The 21328-nt window shown below is 36.8% G+C and overlaps 1 protein-coding gene across 1 annotated transcript in view; it reads left to right on the forward strand.

Moving 5' to 3' along the window:
* Thsd7a (thrombospondin type 1 domain containing 7A) overlaps window positions 1-21328 on the forward strand; it is a 352216-nt gene that overhangs the window by 313074 nt on the left and 17814 nt on the right. Inside the window, exons 14-18 of the mRNA XM_051151923.1 lie at window positions 8703-8881; window positions 11008-11013; window positions 12486-12619; window positions 16615-16768; window positions 20728-20872. Of these exons, the coding sequence (XP_051007880.1) occupies window positions 8703-8881; window positions 11008-11013; window positions 12486-12619; window positions 16615-16768; window positions 20728-20872 (618 nt within the window). The remainder of the gene's footprint in view (window positions 1-8702; window positions 8882-11007; window positions 11014-12485; window positions 12620-16614; window positions 16769-20727; window positions 20873-21328) is intronic.

Here is a 21328-nt window from a genome sequence, read left to right on the forward strand (position 1 = left end):
CAGTGGATAGTTGTAGCCAAGGAAGGGCATCTTTCATTAAATCAAGCAGAAGAGGCAATAAAGAGAGTTTTATAAACAAACTGAAATGGAGTTCTAATATTTCCAAAAGCCTTTTTAGTTACTAGAATTTATTTACCGTCTAACCCGTTTCCGAATTTTTAATATCTCATATAATAGAGCACACATACAGCTAGTATTGCTTTTTGCAGTTACTCAAGAAAATGAATCTCTTTTTTTTTTTCCTTTTTAAACTTGAAAAGGAGCCAGAGTGTAAGCATCTGACTTTTCCTGGGATAACGGGACTTAAATGTGAAAAGTAAGAGAAATATGGAATCTTAGGGGAAACTTAGCACAAAGAGAAAGCAGTGGTACAGGTGCTAATTTAAGTCAAGCATGAACTCAGCTCTGTACTCCCAGGGTTGCCTGTAGCCTGGAGATGAAAAGAAACTTGGGGAATTCCCCACAGCTATAGTACATGGCATTCAAGACAGGAAAGCAGCTAGCCTTGCTGTTCCGTTGTGTGTATGCTTATTCCTTAGTTAGAGTTTCCATTGCTGTGACAAAACACCATAACCGAAGCAATGTGGGAAGGAAAGGGCCTATTTAGCTTGTGCTTCCTCGTCATAAGGAAATCAGGACTGGAATTCAGGCAGGGTAGGAACCCTAGCCAGGAGCTGATTTTGAGTGCTGCTTATTGGATTGCTCCTTGGGGCTTGCTTAGCCTGCTTTTTCATAGAACACGGGACCACGAGTCCAGGAATGACACCACCCACAATAAAGCTGGACCCTCCTCCATCAAGCACCAAGATATCACCAACAGCAGCAACATTTCTTGACCTGTGAGATTTGACCTCTTTGAGGGTAGAAAGACCTCTTCACAGGGGTCACCTAAGAGCATCTGAAAGCACAGTTATTTATATTATAATTCACAACAGTGGCAAAACTACAGTTATGAAGTAGCCATGAAATAATGTCATGGCTTGGGGCCGCCACAACATGGAGAACTTTATTAAAGGATCAGAGCATGAAGAAGATTGAAAACCACTGTCCTACAGGCTGCCTAGAGCCTGATCTTATGGACATATTTTCTTTTTTTAATTTTATTAATTTATTCATATTACATTTCAATGGGTATCCCCTCTCTTGTATCCTCCCATTCCTCCCTCCCATTTTCCCCTTACTCCTCTCCCCTATGACTGTGACTGAGGGGGACCTCCTCCCCCTGTATATGCTCATAGGGTATCAAGTCTCTTCTTGGTAGCCTGCTATCCTTCCTCTGAGTGCCACCAGGTCTAATCTGGAAAAATCCTGACACAAAACATCCAAGAAATCAAGGACACCATGAAAAGAAGAAATCTGAGGATAATAGGCATTGAAGAAAGAGAAGATATACTCCAAGGCCCAGAAACTATTCTCAACAAAATCATAGAAGCAAATTTCACCAATCTAAAGAAAGAGATGCATATAAACATACAAGACACCTACAGAATACCAAATAGAATAGACCATAAAAGAAAAACTGCCTGTCACATAATAATCAAAACACAAAACATACAGAACAAAGAAAAATATTGAAAGCTGCAAGGGAAAAGGGTCAAATTCAAACAGTACATATCCAAAGGGACGTATTTTCTTAATTGAAGCTATCTCTTCTCTAGTGACACCAGATTGTGTCAAATTGACATGAAACTAGCCAACACATCTCATCCTCATGCCTCACCTTGTCCTTCCGCTTGATCATGTAATTCCTTTTTTAATATATTTTATTAATTTATTTATATTACATCCATATTACATCACATAACATTCAATGGTTATCCCATCCCTTGTATTCTCCCATTCCTCCCTCCCTCCCATTTTCCCCTTACTCCCCTGCCCTATGACTGACTGAGGGGACCTCCTTCCCCTGTATATGATCATAGGGTATCAAGAAGAGACTTGATACCCTATGATCACGTGATTCTTAAACTGGTCCCAAAGAGCTCCGCAGGCTCCGCTGTCCGGTGTAGTAGCCTCTGCATGTTTGGCTTTGTTTTCTGGTTTTAAGATGAACATGTTGTACTGATTAGAATAAGTCTAACAGCTGAGAATAATTCACAATATTTAATATTAACAAAGAGTAGAGAAACTATGCATGATTTTTTTTGTCATGGTATCTTAATCCTCTTTCTGTTAACCCTTAACCTCTCGCTGCTTCTACTGTCAGTCAAAGGGAGCAAAGGGACCGTCTATAAATTATATAAAGCAAAAATATAGGTGACATCCATGTTAGCTTATTTGTTTGTTTGTTTGTTTGTTTATTGTGTATACGTGGTGGGAAGAATATGCCACCACATGCATAGAGGTCAAAGGACAACTTGTAACGGTTCTCCTCTTCCATCATGCGGTCTCCAGGATCAGAAGTTAGGTCGCCAGGCTTGGAGGCAAGTAACTCCCCCTGGAGAGCCATCTCCCTGGCCCCATGGGAGCTTTATATATATATATATATATATATATATATATATATATATATATATATATATATATATATAAAACTAAAGAACTGTTCAGTACTGTGAAGTATGTAGAACTGTTCATGTGAGTCCCCATATAGATTTCTACTTTGTTAGTTCATGAATACACTTAGAGGAATCTGGATACACTTGGTCAGTGAGTAGACATAGCATAGAAGTAACATTACAAACCTCTTAGCTTTTCAGAAAATACTGAAAATCAGTATAAGTTATGTAGTGAATGCAAATAGCTGTGCCTCTATATGTATTTAAGCAAATAAATAAAATCGAAGTGGTATTTTATTGTATTTACCTGAGTACTTCACCATGATAATTAGTTGCTCAATGTTGATTCACAACTTTTCATCAAATATGTAAGCTGGGGTAGAACACTGAAATGCTAAAGTTTAGAAACATATGTTAGAGGTTATAGTTTGGTTTTCTGTAAGTTATCAAATTACCAGTGTTGAATATATAATTTATAAAATAATATTTTCAGCTTTTCCCCAGTCCCTAATAAATGTCTCGTTAAATTGCCCAGTTCCTGTTGCCGTTAGAAGAGGTTTTTGAGGTTTCTTTTTAGACCGGCCCAGATGTTTCAGAGACTGCACTGGGTTGTTCATTCACAGAGCTGTAAATCATACTACCCAATACCTTCTACGTGCTCTCAGAATGAATTATTTAATCATCTGCAGTGCACCTTTCAGGAATATAACTTACTAATTGTGAAGGTTGTTGACAGCTCCTTTATCTGCATGTGCATAATTCAATCGAATGAGGCGATTGCATATGTCACAAAGGCAGTTTGTCCTGTGGCTGCCCCTTACAACCTGCTAGTATATTGTGTTTTTTTCAAACTGAAGCAGTAGTCCTAACACATAAAGGCTTTAAAAACATATGATCAGAAGCCTCAGCTTGATTTTCTTGAGGATCAGAATTGGTGCTGAATTGCTCAAGTTTTAACATCCTAAACATTAAGTCATTTATTTTGTTTTAGCCTTCCTCAGAAACCATAAATTAATATACGTTGCCAGCAATTTATTTAGCCTTAAAAATGCTTGAAATGTTCCATCTCGTGTGATTGTTTGATGTTAATTGCCCTCAGGAATGATCTTAGCAGAACAGGCAAGGGACTGCTTATCTGGCAGTTCTCTGATAGCATTAAAGATTTTAATAGTGCTAGATAAACACAACAGACAATTATTGAATGTGGCTACACATTGGGAAATAAAAATAAGAGATTGAAAAATATATTCTTCTACTGTTTTGTCTTTATCTTATTTCCTAACTTCTATCCTTAAAAGTTTAATAGGGTTTTTTTGAAATGTTTTCTAGAATGTGCTATTGGAAAATCAGACATAAAACTTTTATAACTTATTCCTCAGTGATACAAAATGAATTATTCTGAAGTCAAACATGTTAAATCTTTATGGAACAAAGGATCTAGGCTTTAAAAGGTTTCCACCCAAAACTGAAGGTGGCTTGTTTCCCACCTCAAACCACAATTAAAATTTATATGTAATCAATCACTGCAACTTACTAAAAGAGTAACTATTTTTTTTTAATTTGTAGGAAACAGTACTTTGAAGTATCCCTTCAGTTCTTTCTGATATTTTCTTCTATATATTTATGAATATATCAGAAGCCTTCTTCAGAATCATATATACTGAGAATAGCACTGTCACCCCTGTCTGCAACTCCATGGATCTCTAAGCTTCACCAGTATAACTGCTTTCTAGAAGAATAACTGTTAATTTATATTTTGGAGATTTTTATTGTACCTCACTCTTTTTTTTATTTTTTATTAATTTATTCTTGTTACATCTCAATGGTTATCCCATCCCTTGTATTCTCCCAGTTTTCCCTCCCACCCATTTTCCCCTTATTTCCCTCCCCTATAACTGTTCCTGAGGGGGATTTCCTCCCCTTATATATGCTCATAGGGTATCAAGTCTCTTCTTGGTAACCTGCTGTCCTTCCTCTGAGTGCCACCAGGTCTCCCCTTCCAGGGGACATGGTCAAATGTGAGGCACCAGAGTACGTGAGATAGTCATATCCCACTCTCCACTCAACTGTGGAGAATGTTCTGCCCATTGGTTAGATCTGGGTAGGGGTTTAAAGTTTACTGCCTGTATTGCCCTTGGCTGGTGCCTTAGTTTGAGTGGGACCCCTGGGTCCAAATCTGCTTATCATAATGTTCTACTTGTAGGTTTCTAGGACCCTCTGGATCCTTCTACTTTGCTATTCTCCCATGCTTCTCTCTTTATATCAAATTTGTGATTGCATTTTTAGAATTGTTTCAAACTTAATTTACAATAAAGTGCAATAATATACATGCCAAAACACATCTGTTTCTCTCTTACGAATACATACATCAAAGTGTATCCTTAACTTAGCCAAAATACATTCTGAAATATTCATAGAATAGCCAATGTATTAATATTAACATCATATTTAAAACTACCTCAATGCTCACCAACCAATACAATGAATAAGTAAAGCATAACATGCTCACACACTAGAATACAATGCATCATTTATAGTAAGTCTCCAACAGCATACAGAATATAGAGGAAGCTCACAATGAAATAGAGTGAAAAAGACATTTACAGGTGGACATACAGTGTGGGTTACTTAGTTTTTGTTGCTGTGGAAAGGTCCCATGAAAACACTGGAGGAAAGGTTTAATTTGGCTCGCAGTTTTAGCGTTGACAGTCCCATTTAAGCTACCTTTGTAGTCTCTGTGCAGATATGGGCAGAATGTGAGGGAAAGATATAGTTGGTCTGTATTCACCTGATTCCAGCCCACCAGGGTAAAAGAGAGACAGATACACCAAATACACCTTTCAGCTCAACATCGACACCTCATCTCCTGCTCGTCATCACTTTTCAGTAACACTGTCAAACTCTGAACCCATCTAGGCTGATGCACTGACGAAGTTAGAGCACAGATGTTAGTCACTTCTGAGTGGCTGGCTCCTCGAGGTGGGACCAGTACTTCAACACATGGACATTCTGGGGATGCTTGGTATCTAAGCCACAGCACTGTATGATGCTAGCTATACACAGCTTTTCAAAATAAACTATTCTAGGGGCTGGAGAGATGGCTTAGTGGTTAAGAGCACTGACTGCTCTTCCAGAGGTCATGAGTTCAATTCCCAGCAGCTATACGGTGGCTCGCAACCATCTATGATGTGATCTGATGCCTTCTTCTGGCCTGCAGGTGCACATACAGGCAGAGCACTGTATACATAATAATAAATTTTAAAATCTTTAAAAATAATTAATTAATTAAAATAAATAAATATAAATAAACTATTCTATATATTAAGAAGCCAAGATGGTGTATCATTTAGTAATAGGAGAAGGTGATTAATAAAAGCACTCAGAAGGGGACTCTAAAATCTTAGTTTCATGAATATCTTCATTGAATTTGCACATATACAAGATATTGTTGTGGAGCTGGAATTTGATGAAAAATGTTAAGCGCACAAACATCTCTAACAAAATAAAAGAGCTAATATGCAGAAAGATGGACCATTAATCTATACCTCCTCCAGATTTTATTGGTTTTGCCAGTATCTTATAATTGTTCCTTGCATCAACCCTAGACATGCATAGGAGCTATAGGAAAACTGGTAAAACCTGAGAAAGCTTAGTAGAATGTATTAATGTCAATCTCTCAATTAAAAGTACATTCCAGTTATATTAAAGCAACTTGAGAGAGTATGCAAAGAAATTGTGCATAATACTTCTCAATTTTTCATATGAATCTATAATTATTTCAGTAATTTTCTTTTAGTTTAAAAAAGAGAAGAATTTATGCTCATTTTGTAAGAGCTACAGTCTGGCATGCCCACTTTTTTTTCGCAAGGCTACATTTTGAAATATCCAAAGCAATATATAGATGCGAAATAAGTTCTAGATACAGTGGTATAGAATTCAAATGTAAGATTATTCTTCACACACATTATATATACTTCTATTCTAATATTAGGTACTATACTCATATAACTCAATTATAATACAAGGTTTACTTCCAGTGCTTTGAAAATGCTACCTCAAGTTGTTTAAGAGAAATAAGTTGTGCAAATTAAATATTAGTAGATTAAATCATGGTCATGTCAATTGCTAGTCTACTTTTATCACAAGAATATACATCATAGGTACAGCAGGTAGATATGCCTCTATAGAAAGACAAGGTCTTCAAAATCCCCAGAAATATGCAGAATATGGCATTTTAAAAGGTTTTTATTACTTTAAAGATTCATTGACAATGAGACAGGTTAACTCCTGGCAACACCCAGGCTGCCTCAAAGAAGAGGATGAGCATCAAAGAACCTCCTTATGGAGATGGCTTCAAATGTGGCAAACTAGCCACTGGGCAAATGTTCCTCATTTCTACCACAGACAGAATTCTGCCTTTAAAAAAAAAAAAAGGACAAGCTTGCATGCAGAAAGAGTCAATGGCCAAACTCTGCCAAGACAGGGTAATCAAGTCGTCAATAATTCCTGCCTCACAAATATATCTGTCAGATATATTGGGCCAGAAGGCTGAAGATGCTCCAAAGTCATAGAAAGTTTTGGGTGACTATTCAGATAGAAAACTGTCTCTCTCATCTTTTCCTTTGGAAAGCTACTAACCTCTATTCTCAGCATACTCAGAAATCAAGTTAACTCCTTCTCACGTCTCTGAGGGAGTTGAAGACCAGATAGTTTAGTTTTACAATGAAGCTTAATTGTTTAGGGGCTAAAATGTTTTTAGGTCTAGGTAGGTGTTCTAAGTTGATAATGACAATATGTGATGGAGACTGATTTACATTCAGAAATTTAGATGCACCAAGATTGGAAAGATGTCTTCTTCAAGGCTGTCAAATACAAATAGCCAAAACACTAAGAGTGTAACATTTATGTAATTCCTGATTCTGTCACTGTTCTTCTTGCCATAGGTAATCTATTATATATGTGTGTAATAATATAAATGTATATGTACAAAAATAAAATAATTTTAAAAAGAAGAAGGAGAGAAATATGTATTGACAGATGTAATAATAACAGTTTCAGAAAGGGAGCCTGTAAAACTGATCTAAAATGACAAAATTCAGATGGTGGTAACAACTATACTACCCAGCATATATACAAAAATTCAAAATGTAAGCTGATTCTTATGTTATATGATTTTTTTTTAGCTCAAGACATTTTCAATCTACCTGTTTCCTCATAGATTATGAATATGATAGTCACTTGTATAATAAAGTCTGTGCCCCTGATAAAAACATTATGAAGCAGACTGATTATGACTTCTTTCAAAAGCCAGGATTACAGAAGGAGGGAAATCAGGCATTTGCTTCTTGACCAGAGGTTTGCTTTTCCATCTATTTGCCATGAGACCAACAGGGACAATGTGATGCCCCGAAGTGTCAAGTTGGTAGTAAAGAGCTAATCAAAGACAGCAGCCCGCTTCCCAAACCAAATGTGTACACCATTCATTTAGCCAATGAGCTGAGGAATGTGTCTGCATCACCCTGTGCTCCTAGACCTGTCAATCACCCCTCTGCATTTGTTTTCTTGTCTCCACCTAACACATTTAAAATTCCAAGAGAGTCAAATGGACCCAAACGTGGTGTGACTTTAAGAATAACAGCACTGGGGAGATATGAGTCATTGTTTACACAACACCCTTCAATTTCCCTCCTCTGAATGGATTTTCATGGAAGAGGGAAGGAAAGGCACTAAGTTAAATGGATTCCTTTCAATGTTTATTGAGAAGGACTGGCGTTTCTTGAGGAAGAATGCTGTGAGGACTCAGAGCCTTGCTGGTGTGCGGCATTAACACATAAAGTGTCACAGAAATTTGTGTTAGGAGATTTTTAACAACAGTCTGGCAGCATTGAGAATGAGATGGTTAGCCGACAGGTTACTGTCAATTAAACACGAGCTGTCACAAAGTCAGAAATATTGAAACATGGTGCCCATGAATCCTAATCAGATCACGTGGCCCTTCTCGGCTGTTGCTTTAACACAGTCACAGTACAGATGTGTCGTTTCCCTGCAGGCTTTAATTTGAGTCCCTAAGGACACAGACATCTCTGTATTTGCATGCTGCTGTCAAGTCAAAGGTGGACCTTCTAAATGAGCTGCAATGTCGGGGTTCGAGTCAGAGAATGACATTTAGCAGATTCACTTCTTGTTCAATTTTCTTCTGCTCAGGTTACATAGAAGAAGCTTGCATCATCCCCTGCCCCTCAGACTGCAAGCTCAGTGAGTGGTCCAACTGGTCTCGCTGCAGCAAGTCCTGTGGCAGCGGCGTGAAGGTCCGGTCCAAGTGGCTGCGCGAAAAGCCTTATAATGGAGGAAGGCCTTGCCCCAAACTGGACCATGTCAACCAGGTATCTTACTGACATCAAGGGCATTAAGATATTATTGAGATTTCCAAGGAAATCGTTCTATGTTTCTCCAAAATTAACAAAATTAAATAATAGCACTTGAGGAAGAAATATGATTGGTCCTATTTTTATGTCTGAGTAAATTACATATAATTTACTAAAATCTAAACTCTTGAATTATATATGTTATCTTTGACTTCTCTGGGGATTCAGAATCCTGCAAGCATCTAGATAACAGTACAATTCCATGGAGGTAAAATAACACCTAAGTTGTGAATAATGTCAAGGTATTTAATCTGCCATACAATTATGTCTAACTGCTTTGATGAGATCACATTATTCTTATAATTTCCCTAGACTCACAGAAAAAGATCGCAGTTACCAAGTACTCGAGATAAAGCTAAAACAATAACACTAGCAATTTAGTCACTTCCTTTTCCTTTTCTAACATTGAATCTGTATTAGAGCTTACATACATACTTCATTAGCTGCTGCCAATGGTTGTTATTTGTATTCTATTGGAGATAAAGAGCAAAGTGGCTAACGACAGAATTGTGATTAAGTGTAACAGAACAGACAATTGTTATCACAGTTGATCAGCATGTAAATTAGCAAAGAATGGATTATACAGAGTGTGTGCAGATGTTATGTTTTGAATCTGAGCCATGGCCAAATGAACCAAGTATTTAAATATGTTAAGCTGTTTCCCGTGAGCATAGCCTGTCTCATTTTAACCTCTAGTCACACCATTTTCGGCAGTTTCCTTCTGGTTAAGCTAAGCTCACTGATAACAACAGAATCATACCATATAAAATGGAAATTTTTAAGTAAATAAAAACTAAGATATTGAAGAATTAAATTCCATGGAAAGTATTCTCAACCAATTTGCAGTCTTCCAAAGTTGATGAATTTTGGCAACTAAGAGAGAATACAGCACTCTGCTATCGCCATCTCCTGGCAGCTGAGCCGCCATTGAACATTTTGTATTCCTAAACTGTAGATGTTCATTTCCAAAGAAGAAATTCACTTGCAGAGCTATAATTGGGTGAATATGAAACAGAGTAAGAGAAGTAACATACTTATGATGAAAAAAAGGAATGTTTGGTTACAAGTTAGGAAATCCTGAATTTCTAATGACAAATTTAATATTAATAAATTATGAACCATGGTTCTAACAAGAAGAACATGCATATATACTCAACACATCGTGTTTGTATCCAACTAGTCCGTATGCAATTTACATAGCCACATTTGCCTAAGCCTATCCATGTGCAAAGGCACATGACTGTGTCCTAAGTTGCCAATACTCTACAAAACTCTAGATTAAGATCTTTTCGACCTTACTTTCCATCTCCCATAGAACTCAAGACAGAATGTGATAAGGACATTTTATGTATTGGTTTTCAATCTACTGGAGACATATCAAAAGAGCAATAAATGAAAAATCAAAGGTAAACGAAGAAAAAACAGACAGTTAAGCATCTAATTCCAAGCATTATGTTTTCATAAAACATAATGACAGGGATTTACATATTAGTCAAATACTTGAGAGAATAAAATATGCCAAATGCTGTTTTATTGTTAAAAAATTTAAACCATGCAGATTTTTTTCCATAATTAAAATTCCTCAATAAAAATATAGCAATTTTGTTTTTATTTTTTACTTTGTTTTACTTGAGGTTGTTTTCTAGCTGAAGTTAAGTTTATTTCGCTAAAAATGTATGAATGGATTAAAGTGGATTGATGGATAGATGATCGTAGGTGGGTCAATATATAAATAACAGTGTGTTTACCAGTTGGCTCATAAACTATTTGCAGTCATCGATCAGTTTGGAATGACAGGAGCTGTGAGATCTGCTCAGGTTTTGAAGTCTTGCCAGCCTGTACATGCACTCCTTTCCTTGCTTGTGCAATCCTTGTCTCCTCCTCTTACATTTAAGTCATGTGACATGGTTGATTTATCCCTCCTGAAGCCTAAGAAAGACATTCTCATCTTTTACAAAATTAATGTCTTATATAAAAGTCCTTAAAACTGAAACATAGGATGTGAACTCTTATCAAAATAACTGACATTTTTTCCTTTCTCTGTTTCTTGTCATTTACGTCTTTCCTGCCAAACATCACTCCAGGCACAGGTAAGAACTCTTATCTCCTATTTCTTCAGAGTTCTTTTTTAAAAACTCATTCCCCTGCCGACTTCCCTTTTTATTCCCTCGTATAGTTGCCAGAGTTGCTTTATTTAACGGGCCTGAGGAGATAGGGTGAGGTGACCAGGTTTCACCTATTCCCCTTAATGAGGAAATGGTTTATGTTTGCAGGAAGGAAGCATAGTGGGCTGAAAATGGTTATTTGGAGATATCTATGAAATAATTTGCATTTACCCCCAAACAAAGGGGAATAATAACTATCTATCAAAAAAGATTAGGAAAAGCAGCAGGCCCCCTCCATTTCAATTCTTCAATTCCCTGGGAGTGATGGGATGGTGTTTAACCAAGTGATAACAGTCCTGTCTTAACACATCTCCCAAATGGGAATGTGATAGCTGTGTCATTAGCTACAGTCTTTCCCTACCGTGCATATTTTACCCTTATCTGGGATATTTCTACTTTATTTTGTTTTTTAGTCATCCACATGTGCAAAAGAATAGCTCCAATGATGGCTTAAACCTGTTTCCAGGAACTGACAACCTAAATTATTTGTGTATGTGTGTGTGTGTGTGTGTGTGTGTGTGTGTGTGTGTGTGTGTGTGTGTGTGTGTGTGTAAAATAGGAAACAGAATTGGATTTTCACATATCATGGAAATGATTTTTTAAAATGGTTGTAGTCTGGGTTGTTATACATTGAGGTCTCTTCATTTCTTCCACTTATTTTCCTCATTGAGAAACTAGCACAATTGTTACATTGTTCTAGAATTCCTGAAAGAAACATACTACACTGCATTTAGGACTTAAATCTTTATGAACAATCACCACAAATAGTTGGCTGTGTTCTGTGAAGCCCTTGGTGCTGACAGCTGTATCTGTGGCTATATATCATATAAAAGTAATTCAGGACCTAGTTTCCATACCTCAAGGGATTGAGGATTCATTTTAAGTTTATTTATCATTTCAGTTTCTTATATGACAAATGTTAACTCATACACCTATACACATTTATATGTAAAACTAGTTGAATTATATTTATCTGGAAAACAGATATGTTTATAGTATTTACTTCATTCATGTATTTGACAAACCTAAACTGAGTTTCTAGCAAATGAGTATCCAAGGCTAAGAAGTAAAGACACACAAAACTTTGAACAAAATTTATTCCAGAAGATTGTAGTATAGTGTACTAAAGATCAGTTTATGGAAATGTGTTTTGGAACTGACCCACGTGGTTAGATCTGTACCCACTGTGTGAAAACAGAGAAAGTCGCTCAGCTCACCCTCCCCTTCTAGACTAGACCTCTCAGGAGGATATCTTTCTTCCTAGTTGAGACTACAAACAGGAAGGGGGCAGAGTGAAAGTAGACTGATGTAATAACGACTTTGATGATATAAGAGTCTTCCCCCCACTCACGCCCATTCGCATCCCGCTGCCTGAGATCACCAGACGTGTGTTTCAGGTATACGAGGTCGTCCCATGCCACAGTGACTGCAACCAGTACATATGGGTCACAGAGCCGTGGAGTGTCTGCAAGGTGACCTTTGTTGACATGCGAGATAACTGTGGAGAGGGTGTGCAGACCCGGAAAGTGAGGTAAGACCAAGCAGAATGGCAGAGACGCCACATGGCAACACTCTCCCAATTCCGCAGGTAACAACATGGAGTATCCCTCATCTCCACTGTATGGATAATGTTCAGCAGTTTTGGTTTTAGGGAATGTGGATACCTGGAAACCGAGACCCTCTGTTTCAAGTGGCAGTTTATGTATTCTAGTTCCTGAACTAAAGAGCTCGCTTTACGTTTTTCATTATATTTTTATTTTTGAGATTATAGTATATTTATATCGCCTCTCCATTCCTTCCTTCAGATCACCCCCAAATACCACTCCTTGATTTTTTCATAAATGTATGGCATATGTTATTATTAATTGTTTTCACATACATGTATGTATATGTGTATATACAGATATAGATAGAAATGTAGATTCCTAAGTATTTAAGTGTAGCCTGCTAGGTCTGTATGCTACTTGTAATGTATGTTATCAGGGCTGACCATTGGATTTGCACATTGAAATCAAGCTTTCTGAATATGGATTTGTGTGTGTGTGTGTGTGTGTTTGGATAATTTTTTTATTTCCATGGTCAAATATAAGTAACATTTGCCTCATTCTCCCAACCTGTTTGTATGATTGCATACAATGAACTACAGAAACACCATCCTATCATTTTCTTGGAAGTAGAACCCATTTCCCAACAATCTCTAGTCAAATACTTCGCACACTACACATTGATCCATATGGAGGGTCTCAAGAGTGTGAATATGGATTTTAAAACTGAGTGACTTCTTAAAAGCCAAACATGTTTCTGCTCAGCACCTGTATTTTTATGTATATATGCACATGTGTATTCAAGCCAGAGATCAACATTTGGTGTTTTTCTCACTCACTACCTGCCTTACTTTTTGAGCTAGGTTCTATCAGTGAACACGGAGGAGGCCAATAAACCCCAGGGATACTATCATAGAGTTCCCTGATATATACTAATATTAATATCATAAAACTTTATCAATTAAATGTATGTATACTCTTGTTTCTGATTTTATTTATTTTTCTGCCTCAAAGTCCATCTGGATTCTCCATTTACAATTTACAATTTCCATGGGCTGTAATAAAGGTAGACTACAGATGAAGACAGGAGGAAGGTAACAAGTAGATAGAAAATGGAAAGGTAAAAACAGAATACCTGTTTCTATACTTCTGCATCCAAATTAAATTTTTTTCTCCAAATTTAAAACCCACCTTCTTTTGTGAAGAATTTGGTTTAGTTTTTTGTTTGTTAGTGAAAACTATATTGAAGGGCTGTGCATTGCACTTTTCTTCAATGTTTGTGTGCGCATGCTTCTTTTTTATTCGTAAATAGATATGTTCAACATTTCCAAACACACTGGAAACAAAATAACTCTCTGATAAACTTATGTATTGAGGTTGATGCAATAGAGAGAAGGGTCAGTATTGATCGTGATCTCTGATTGTGTAATAATGTCCTGTTTGTCCTGATTGAGTGGTACATGTCACAAACTCTATCCTCTGCTAATTAAGGTCAGTATGTCCTGCCTACATACAAATGTGGACTGACTTTTCAGGAGAGATGAGTCTATAAAAGAACAGGCTTTTATTTATCTATTTCCAACCTTCCTTATTTATGATGGAATGGCATATAAGAAAGTGGGTAGTAGAAGTGGTTCTTTCTAATAGGGAATCTTTCCCCCCGCCCCTGTCTCCTGCCTGCCTGCAGTCTTTCTCTTTCCTCCCTTCCTCTCTCTTTTTCTTCTCTTTTTCTTCCCTTACTCCTATGGACTATTGAACCAGGTCCTCAAATAGGCTAGGCAAAGAAAATGTCGATGACATTTTTGTTTCCATAAGTTTTATGCACATGATGACAATAAAAAGAAGAAGAGAAGCATTTTAGTCACAGTTACTGCAGCTGTTGTTCCATGCAGATAGTCCAAGCTTTACTCCCCTCCCTGTTACAAGCCTGTCATCCTTCTTTGCCTCCAAGGTGGTCATGCACTCTGTATTTCTAACATACTTCAGCCTTTCAAATAAGTACTGTTGCCCTTTGAAAAACTAGGAAGGTCGAGGCTATGCAGAAAATAAATTGAAAACATATTGCTTTGAGCTTAAGCTTGATCAAAACATTTATTCTGAATTCTAGGTGCACAGAAATATTGTTGCCAAATAAAACAAATCCACATCTTGGTAGAAGAATTTGTTCCTATTTGTGAAATGAAAGAATGCTTAAAATAATAATCTGTTTAAAATTAAATGAAATCTGTTGAAAGAAGTACCTCTGAGAGAGATTTGGGGTTTGTTATTTATGTATTTTGAGTTATTTATACAATGCAAAGTTAAGAAAAATAAAAACCTTTATTGATAAAGTTTCAAATACATAGCTACCTAATAGGGTATTGGACATCTGTTCTTAACCTGGATCAATAGGCAATTTTACAAGCTAATCCTGTGTGCTGCATCAGTATCTTCTAAGAACGTGATTTTAGCATCAACTCCCTTTTTGAATATAGAAATGCTTGGCCTGCCCATGTCTCTGTCAGGCTACTGCCAAAAGAAATGTTTAATATGCTACTGAAAAAAGAGCTTTTTCCTGTGTAACTAAAAACTCGTTCAAAGAAATGTGTGATTTGATTTTTCACCAATGAAATCACCAAATATCTACTGATTCATTTTGATGAAATGATTTTTTAATTTACAGAGATCAGTATTTATATAGTTTTTTTCCAGATGGCATACCCAATCAAGATACAACTAATTACAATTTTCTAATCTTTCAATTTGTCTCACTTAACAGAAACATGTTTTTAATTTGGTATCATTATAAAAAGTGATTCTTCAGAGTATATTTTTAAAGATGCAATGTCTCTCCTCATTGAAAACTTTGCAAAAAGATAGGATGCCAGGCATAGCGTTGTGGCATGATTCAGCCACGGCTTAAAGCACTGCAATGGGCCCAGGAGGTTTAAAAGCCCATCTCTTCCCTTTGATCTTCTCATAGGCAACTGTGTTCCCAAACCCATTAATTTGGTTGACCTTTCCTACATTATAGATTAAGGATCATGGTTTTCTCTTCCAGTGTTCAAGTTCACAGAGAGGTAATTGACTATAGTAAAGGGAAGCCACATTAATTAGCTTCTCAAGAGATCAGTAGAGAGTACTTCTTGACTGTTCATATGAAATAGTATGAACAAAGGTTTAAATTTGTTCTAGCAAAAAGAAAACTAACACTTGAGATTAAAAAAATCAAGATAGAAGATCTAAATAATTGTGCTGTTCTAATTTTAATTTTCTTTTGCTTTCTGGCTCTCTTTGAAAGTTAGCAGATGGGAAACTAAAATTGCCTTTTTAATAGCTTATTTAAATTTTTCACTTTATTTGCACACACACACACACACACACCTGTATGTATGAGTCATAGTGCCCATGTGGAGGTCAGAGGACAATTTGCAAGAATTGGTTCTTTCTTTTCTATCATGGGAGTTCTAGGGATTGAATGTAAGTCATCAGGTTTGATTGCAAATGCCTTGACTCACTGAGTCACCTTGCTGGCACCTAAAATTAGTTTTTAAATGACAAAACAAACTAATGAATACCTTGTTTGGAAATCATGTTATAAAATATTTTGTGTGGCTATTGTACTGTGCTTAAGCATCCATCATCTATGAATCAAGTGCATCTATCTGAGAATCACTTTGGACCATTTTTCATTAGTTCAGGTTTCATATATGAGTGTAAAAGTCAACTTTCCTCATAAAGAAATAAAACTGCATTTCCCAATACCCTGAAGCTATCTAATTAAATTATCATGTGTGTGCATGTGAGTGTATGTTTTTTCTTTCAATCTTAGAGAAACTAATACTAACTATATTTAGGGAGGCATGATTTAATTTAACTCTTCTTTTAGCTTTAGGGAAATGTTGTTCTTCAGATGATGTCTTATTGAGAACTACCCACCCTGTGTATTGGCTGTCATTTTAATTGTCCTGGTCCCTTTGCTGATGTGCACGTTTTCTTTTAGATGCATGCAGAACACAGCAGATGGCCCTTCAGAGCATGTGGAAGATTACCTGTGTGACCCAGAAGACATGCCCTTGGGGTCCAGAGAGTGTAAACTACCCTGCCCTGAGGACTGTGTGATATCTGAGTGGGGGCCATGGACCCAGTGTGCTTTGGTGAGATTGTAAACTAGTTGGGTAAAATAAAGTTAGCTTAATTTTTGAAAGACTTAAGAAGAAAATAATTTTGTTTAAAAAAATCTTTACAAAGCATGGAGGTGTGCTTTCTTGGCCACTTCTTTGAATGTCTAAGCCACATTGATTCTGCAAGGTTTCTACTACAGCTTGAGTTCTTGCCAACTCTTTGCTCCTTTTCAACCATGCGTCTAAACCAGCATTCAGCTGGCCTTACAAATGGCACAGCATGTTTAAAAAAAAAAAAAAAAAAAAAAAAAAAAACAAAAAAAAACAAAAAACTTCAAGGGTCATAATGATTCCCTTTGGTTAAAGTGAGCAAAGAATGAGTATCCAGTGGAGGCAGGCACTTTAGTGATGTCAGCTGGCTATCCCTTGCTCCTTGTGGAATCTGTTTAACTTAAACAGTAGGAATACTCTCCCACAGGAAATGCTGCAGCAGGAATGTTGACACTAGAGAGTAAAGACACTGAGTAAAAAACTGAGAGGGAAGAAGGTTACACACGGTGAGACCGCAAGTATTGTACAGTGGTTGTGCTTGGACATTTAAAACAGAGCCAAATGATCAGAGTCTGCGTTCAGTGGACCCGCCATCAGCATCCCTGTTGATGAGTACAGAGCAGCCTTGCTTCAGCAGCCCTATTTTATAATCGAATCTCTTTGTAGCAGAATCGGTGACAATATGAATTTTATCTATGGGATCTGCTAAGCTGCACCTTCCCTGAGCATCTCTTTGAACAACTTCTCATTAGTGCCTGTCTCATAGTGGAGGGTGATGAATGTCATTTCCCTGGCAAAGAAAGTTCACCTGTGAACTAGCCAGGGGTCTCTAGAGCAACAGTTCTACTGGGTTATGACCGCTCTGGGGGTTGCATAGTGTATATCTTGCATATCAGATATTTGCATTACATTTCATAACTAGCAGAGTTACAGTTATAAAGGACCAAAGAAATAATTTTATAGTTGAGGGGGTCTCTACAACAAAAAGAACTGTATTAAAAGGTCATAGCATTAGGAAGATTGAGAAGTGGTGTTCAAGAGGATCAGAACATAAAGAATGAATGAATATATATAGATATTACTATGAATGAATATATATTATATTATTAACTAAAATATTATATATATTATATCAATTATTTCTTTGATACTTTATAGCTATAATTTTCTACTATTATGAATTGTAATGTGAATATCATTATACTGTAAACTTCAACGTAAATTGTAATGTAAATATATACTATATAGTATTCATATATATGAATTATATGTATGTTTATATTATATCTGATATAATATATACAGTAGGCTTTAATGCCACTGAAGGGGTGGACTTGCTAGTGAGAGCAAGAGCAAGCAGGCAAAGAGAAAGCTTCCTTTTTTATGTCCTTTATATAAGCTGCCAGCAGAAGATAGGGTCCAGATTACAGGTGGATCTTCCCATCTCAAAAGATCTGTATTAAAGATGTATCTTTCCACTTCAAAGATCTGGATTAGAAGAGAGTCTTCCTACTGCAAGTGATTTAATTAAGAAAAAATACCTAGCCAGGTATGGTGGAGTATGACTTTAACCCCAGCACTCAGGAGGCAAAGGCTCTGTGAGTTCAAGGCCTGGTCTACAAAAGGAATTCCAGGACAGCCAGGGCAATTATACAGAGAAACCCTGTTTTGAGGGGGGAAAACCTCACAGATGTGCCTCGTTATTTGGATTTTAATTACTTCCAGATATAGTGAACTTGATAACCAAGACTATCCATCAAAACCTACCAGTTAAATATAGTCCGTGATTTTTTACTGCTAGAAATCCAGATGAGTTCAAATCCAGATAGACCTTTAGATTGCAAGAGCAGCAAGGACCTTACCACTCAGCTAGAGGAAGGGGATCACTTACAACAGTATGTGGAAAAGGTAGTGTCTTGTTTAGTGTTACTATTGCTGTGCTGAAACGCCAAGACCAAAGGCAACTCAGGGAGGAAGTGGTTTAGGTCACTCACACTCACATTTCTATACAGTTCATCATCAAAAGCAGTGAGTGCAGAAACTCATGAAGGGCAGGACCCTGGAGGTAAGAACCGCTGCAAAGACCATGGAGGACTGTTGCTTACTGCCTTGCTCCCTCTGACTTGCCCATCCTGCTTCTTTATCAAAGCAAGACTACTAGCCCAGGGATAAATCCACCACCAATAGGCTAGGCCCTCCCACATTAATCGCTAGTTAAGAAAAACTGTACAGGCTTGCCTATAGCCCCATCTTATGGAAGCACTGTCTTATTTGCGGTTCCGTACTCTCAGATGACTCTATCTAGCCTGTGCCAGGGTGACATAAAACTATCCAGCACAATTAGCTTAACCCTGCACAGCTATGAAAACCTATGTTTAAAAAAAAATGGAAAGATGTGTCTAATGTTAAATTGTTTGGATTACAGTAAAGAAGAGCTTCAGGCAAGTTTACAGCCTGTGTTTTCCGAGGACAGTTGCTTTTTTAGCTCTGTGTTAACATTGTTAAAATACTAAGTGGAAACCAACTGACTGTTCAAAAGCAAAGCGGGACCAATCTATCATTTGAACAGAGGTTGAAAGAAGGGTGAAGGCGCCACCCTTCATGAGAGTCTCCAAATGAATTTCCGTTTTAATCTGCAGTTAAACTACATTCTACAGTGTCTAACTCTGTTTACAATGATGGAATTCTTATCACCAGGGGTGCTGTTCAAAGAATATTCAGCTTTTTAAAACAGGGGCTGTGGACCTTGGCCTGTTTCTTAAGTTCCTTAGCAGGGATTCCAGTAACAGGAACCACCAAACAGGAACTGTGTCCATCTGGGTTCTGTTTTAAATGTCCATAACAATCCTAGAAAAATACTAAGTTCTACCATGTGTAACAAGAAAAGGTCTGTGAAACATGTTTTTTTTTTCCCTTTTTGTTGTTGTTGTTGTTGTTGTTGTTGTTGTTTTTGTTTTTTGTATTTTTTTTTTTTTTTGGTGAGCATTTTTCAATAGAAAAAAATGTAATAAAATTAAAATTCAACTAGTTGAAAAGGTGTGACTTTTGAGCTTTATAAATTATCTTGTTCCATTACCCAAGACATCAGTAAACAAATTCAAAGCATTTATTGTGTGCAAAGAACTGTTAGGTTCAAAGACTATATAGACATAGGAGATAGCAGTCACTCAACGTACACTCACACTAGAGATGGTAACAGGACCTTTATATAATTTGCATTATCTGAATACAGTATGTCCTTCAGTGATGTGACCAAAATACAGGGAGAGCAAAGATGCAGCAATAACTCTTTTAGGTTTAAGAAATCCAAAATTTTTAACCATTCACAGAAATATGCTCCCTTTGCTTAGGAAAGTACAATAAGACTGGAAGTTAATGCGAAGGGGAAGATACAAGTGAGGGGTTAACAACAGAGATGTAACCTGAATAAATTACAATGAATTTTTAAAAAAGAAAAAAAATCCAAAACTTTTTGTCCCTTTCTAGTCTTAAAGCCAAATGTTTTCAGAACTGTTTATATGAGGGTGTGTATTAGGAACATGAAAGTTATTAATACCTACATAACTATTTAAGTCACCATTTAAACGGCTTAGGTCAATTTAAAACAAACATGCATACACATATATACATTTGCATACGTATACATCGTTACAGCATATAGGATTAGCTTTCTGTTTTACTGAACGTGGCCATATATATATATATATGTGTCTCTATAGGTGTGAGGTAATGAGATAAGCATCTTCTAGGTAGGATGAGACATCAGACTCTTAGTTAGTCAATGCCTACATTTTACATATGGCAACTCTGAACCATAATGAGGTTAACTTACCTGTTCAAATTAGCCAATGAATTGGGTGCTCTAGTACCAGCTCCAGTAACAGGCTAGCTGTTGTATCGCTGAGTTTACCTTTCTGAAAAATGGAATTGTTCTTTGTAAGCCTTGCAATCCAAGTGGTTCCCGGCAAAGGTCAGCTGATCCCATCAGACAGCCTGCTGATGAAGGAAGAGCCTGTCCTGATGCTGTGGAGAAAGAGCCCTGTAACCTGAACAAAAATTGCTACCACTATGACTACAACGTCACAGGTAAGCACTTCATCACGTCTTCATAGAATCTGAGGTGTATTCCCACATGAATCAGCTCCAGACATTCTTATCAGCCTAGGCCAGCTCCACCTGGGCACCCTCCTGGAGCCACATCCTCCACTCTGAGAAATAATTAGTATCACATCACAGAAAGACTTATCTGTTTTAATTTTTAGTAAACATCAAAATATGGAAAATGAAAGTTTCACAAGGACTAGATTCTTGAAGTATATAGTAAATATCCCAGATAATCCTATGTAATACCTCCTCACAATTTGGAAAGGTAAAAGAAAAAAATAATTTTTAGCAGAGGTTTGATTGTTATAACATCAAAATTAATAATTCTTGGGATGCAAGGACATTTGTGAACAACATTAACATGATGTAAAATGTTTGTAATCCTAAAAGTGATTATTCAGAAAAGTGGACTTGTGATACATTGCATTTGTTTCATAA

The sequence above is a fragment of the Acomys russatus genome, chromosome 10, assembly GCF_903995435.1.
Source record: "Acomys russatus chromosome 10, mAcoRus1.1, whole genome shotgun sequence".
NCBI classification, from domain to species: domain Eukaryota; kingdom Metazoa; phylum Chordata; class Mammalia; order Rodentia; family Muridae; genus Acomys; species Acomys russatus.